Source organism: Pinus tabuliformis, chromosome 2_1 (genome assembly GCF_031772625.1).
Source record: "Pinus tabuliformis cultivar Carrire ecotype Pingquan chromosome 2_1, CPIR1, whole genome shotgun sequence".
In the NCBI taxonomy this organism is placed as follows: Eukaryota; Viridiplantae; Streptophyta; class Pinopsida; order Pinales; family Pinaceae; genus Pinus; species Pinus tabuliformis.
In genome coordinates, this window is record NC_142299.1 from 404,766,686 (window position 1) to 404,769,535 (window position 2,850).

The following is a 2,850-nucleotide window of genomic DNA, read 5'->3' on the forward strand; positions in this document are numbered from 1 at the left end:
GAGACACATTCTTAAAGTCAAAATGATATGAAACTGTTTCGAAACTCTCTCCTAAAATATTTGATATTTGCGTCACCTGTGATGTACTCGTGAGGTTGCGTGTTTAAAAGGTTGCTTGCACCATGGTGTTTAAAAGGTTGCATGTTGCATGGTGTTTAGTTGATTTTAACCAACCCTAAGTGGCCTGTTTTGATACGCACTTACTAACTTTAGTACTTTCTATCAATTATTGTCCTTCAGCTGTGCTATCTCTTAAATTTCGTTTCTGTTGATTTCTCCACAGTTATGAACACTAACCTACGTTGGCTATAAGTCCTGAGATATGGGCGATATAGCACCAGCGTTGAAAGCTGCTCTTCCCCCAATTTATATAAATAAGCCGATGCAGCCATAATTCTGGCCCAGCGATCCCAATATCGTCCACCTTCGCATTTAGTGAGAGGGAGAATAGGTCTGTCGTTAATTGAGACTGCGCCTCCTTCATGGCGGAGCCGAATCCAAATCCAACAGCCAGAGATGATGAACAACAAGTATTGTTTAACGCCACCCGCCATAAGCATGAGCTCTTGCTGTTTGAGGGTCTTCCCGCGTACACATGCAGCGGCTGCAAAGAATACGGAGCCAACAGGGGTTACAAGTGTAATATTTCTTCTGGTTCTAAGTGTAAGAATTTCACTCTGCACGAGGTCTGCGCCGCTCTCCCAGATGCCATCCAACACCCGTTTCGCAAAGACGTGATCATCAAGTTTCGTTCCAAGACGTTTCTGAGGCACCACTGCAGTGCCTGCTGCGAGGTGATTAAAGGTTTTGTGTTCGAAACTGAAAGGCGTAACAGAAGGCTCCATCCCTTGTGTATGGCGCTTCCTAAAATACTCGACTACGGTGGGCACGCAAATCACAAACTCAAAATTGTGACGGGTGATTTAAAGCGGAAAGCATACACTTGCAGCGCCTGCGATGGTTACATCCGTTGCGGTGGTTGGAGATATCGGTGCGAGGATGTGGCGTGTAAGGTTTACGTGGATCCGAGCTGCGCTAAAAATGACATTTTTGGACTCTCAGAGCATGGTATTCAGCGAGTTGCATCCATGGGTCCCACCACACCCACATCTCGCGATAAAAGAGCTGGTTTGGTTCGGTCAATCATCAGTGGAGCAGCACATCTGGCGATAAAAGAGCAGGTTGGGTTCAGTCAATCATCAGTGGAGCAGTAAGTGGGCTCTTCGGCTCATGAAGTAGTAATATTTTGGAAATATTTTTAAATTTACAATAAACATAAATTTAGATTTATTCTATACTTAGGACATGAATATCTATATGTAAGTTACTTAAGCTTCAGGACCAGAGTATCTATTTGTAAGTCTGAAGTCATCTTTATAGTGATTGTCTTGTAAATTTCACTCATAAAAATGATTGATTGTCATCTATTCTGATTTTATCATTTTATCTTATTTTTTTGAGCTCTAGTTTTTACAGCATCTTCCAATTAAAAGTCTTTGGTTCAATTCTCCTCTATATTCTTTTGGAAACATAACTGTCACTGATTTAATTATCCTCCATACCCTAGGAGTTAAACCCATCATTGAGACAAAGAAAAGAGCAATGCCTCAAATACTATTGCCACAAAAACATAGCAGTTAGCGGTCACCAATATCTGCATCTCTTTAAAAAATAAAAATAAATGATACATGGTTTTCAATTATCTTTCTGTACTTTTATCCTCTGTTTGATGCAATATCATGCAGCGTGATTATTTTCGACAGTGAGTACTTATATTTTTTTGTGGATTATATTCAAAACTTCTAGCGTCTCCGTGACAATGGTGAATGATAAAACGCAGGAGGGGCAAAGTAACCGTTTAAGGTTTCGAACAATCTACTATTATATTTAAAATATTAAAGAATTCACTGAAGGAGATTAGCAAAAATTACCAGGGGTTCGAATTTTATGAATTGATGGTATTTATCATGGTCATTGGATAAAAATGAGATGACTGGTTTTTTTATTTTAAAATTTTATTTTTATAGGTTGAAAAAGCAGAAGAAAACTTTTAGAATGGGGTATTTAATATATATAAAGTGAAGTAATTTTAAGAAATTTAGTTTTAAGTTAGTGCATCTACATAAATTAAATGTTTGATAAATGTAATAAATATTTAAAAAAGAATATTTTATTATGCAATTTACACTACTGAAATAATAAAAAATCATAAAAAATAACTAAATTATATTTTAAGTCTAGATTAACTTAGCTAAACATTGTGGCTTCAACTTCCTTAATTAATTATGCTTTAAATAGTTGATCTTTTGCAAATTTTGGTCTGGGTTTCTCTAGCTGGGGAGATATTGAAGAACTCACAAGATCACAGAAAATCCAAACTCTCTTAAGGAAATAGATTTTTTAGATATGATATATCAAAAGTTTCTCACGAACAAATTCAACATAATCAGTGAATAAGGAAACATTCAAACAAATGAATTGGAATTCAAACAATCCCTTCCAATTTGATGAAATAAACAACTCAACATGAAACCCCTAGGAGGATACCAAAATTTGAATTTAGGAGCCCAAAATCTCATATTGGCACCTCTGATTATGTAATTAGCACACCTAAATATATCAAAGCTCCACAAAGTCCTAAGTTTGTCGACGAAAAATGGAAGATGAAAACCATAAGGCTACTAAAATAGATCTAGAATTTCAAATCATGAGAACTGCATCCCTCTATGGTAAGGCCTACTACATGAACTTTAGCTCCAGGAATAATGAGTCAAATGACGATCATAATCACCTGAAAGATCTAGCAAAATAACACTAAATGCTCTTAGAGCTAAGAATGATAGCTAGTCC

General features: G+C 36.6%; 1 protein-coding gene across 1 annotated transcript; it reads left to right on the forward strand.

Annotated features, from left to right (window-relative positions):
• The first annotated feature begins 213 nt into the window (after positions 1 to 213).
• Positions 214 to 1,327, forward strand: LOC149200596 (uncharacterized). The gene has a single exon (XM_089399601.1). It carries the CDS (start codon positions 483 to 485, stop codon positions 1,212 to 1,214), a length of 732 nt encoding a protein of 243 aa, XP_089255727.1. The 5' UTR covers positions 214 to 482; the 3' UTR covers positions 1,215 to 1,327.
• Positions 1,328 to 2,850: the final 1,523 nt, after the last annotated feature.

Coding starts and splice junctions, on each gene's coding strand:
- LOC149200596 (XM_089399601.1), top strand. CDS start 483: ATGGCGGAGCCGAATCCAAATCCAACAGCCAGAGATGATGAACAACAA.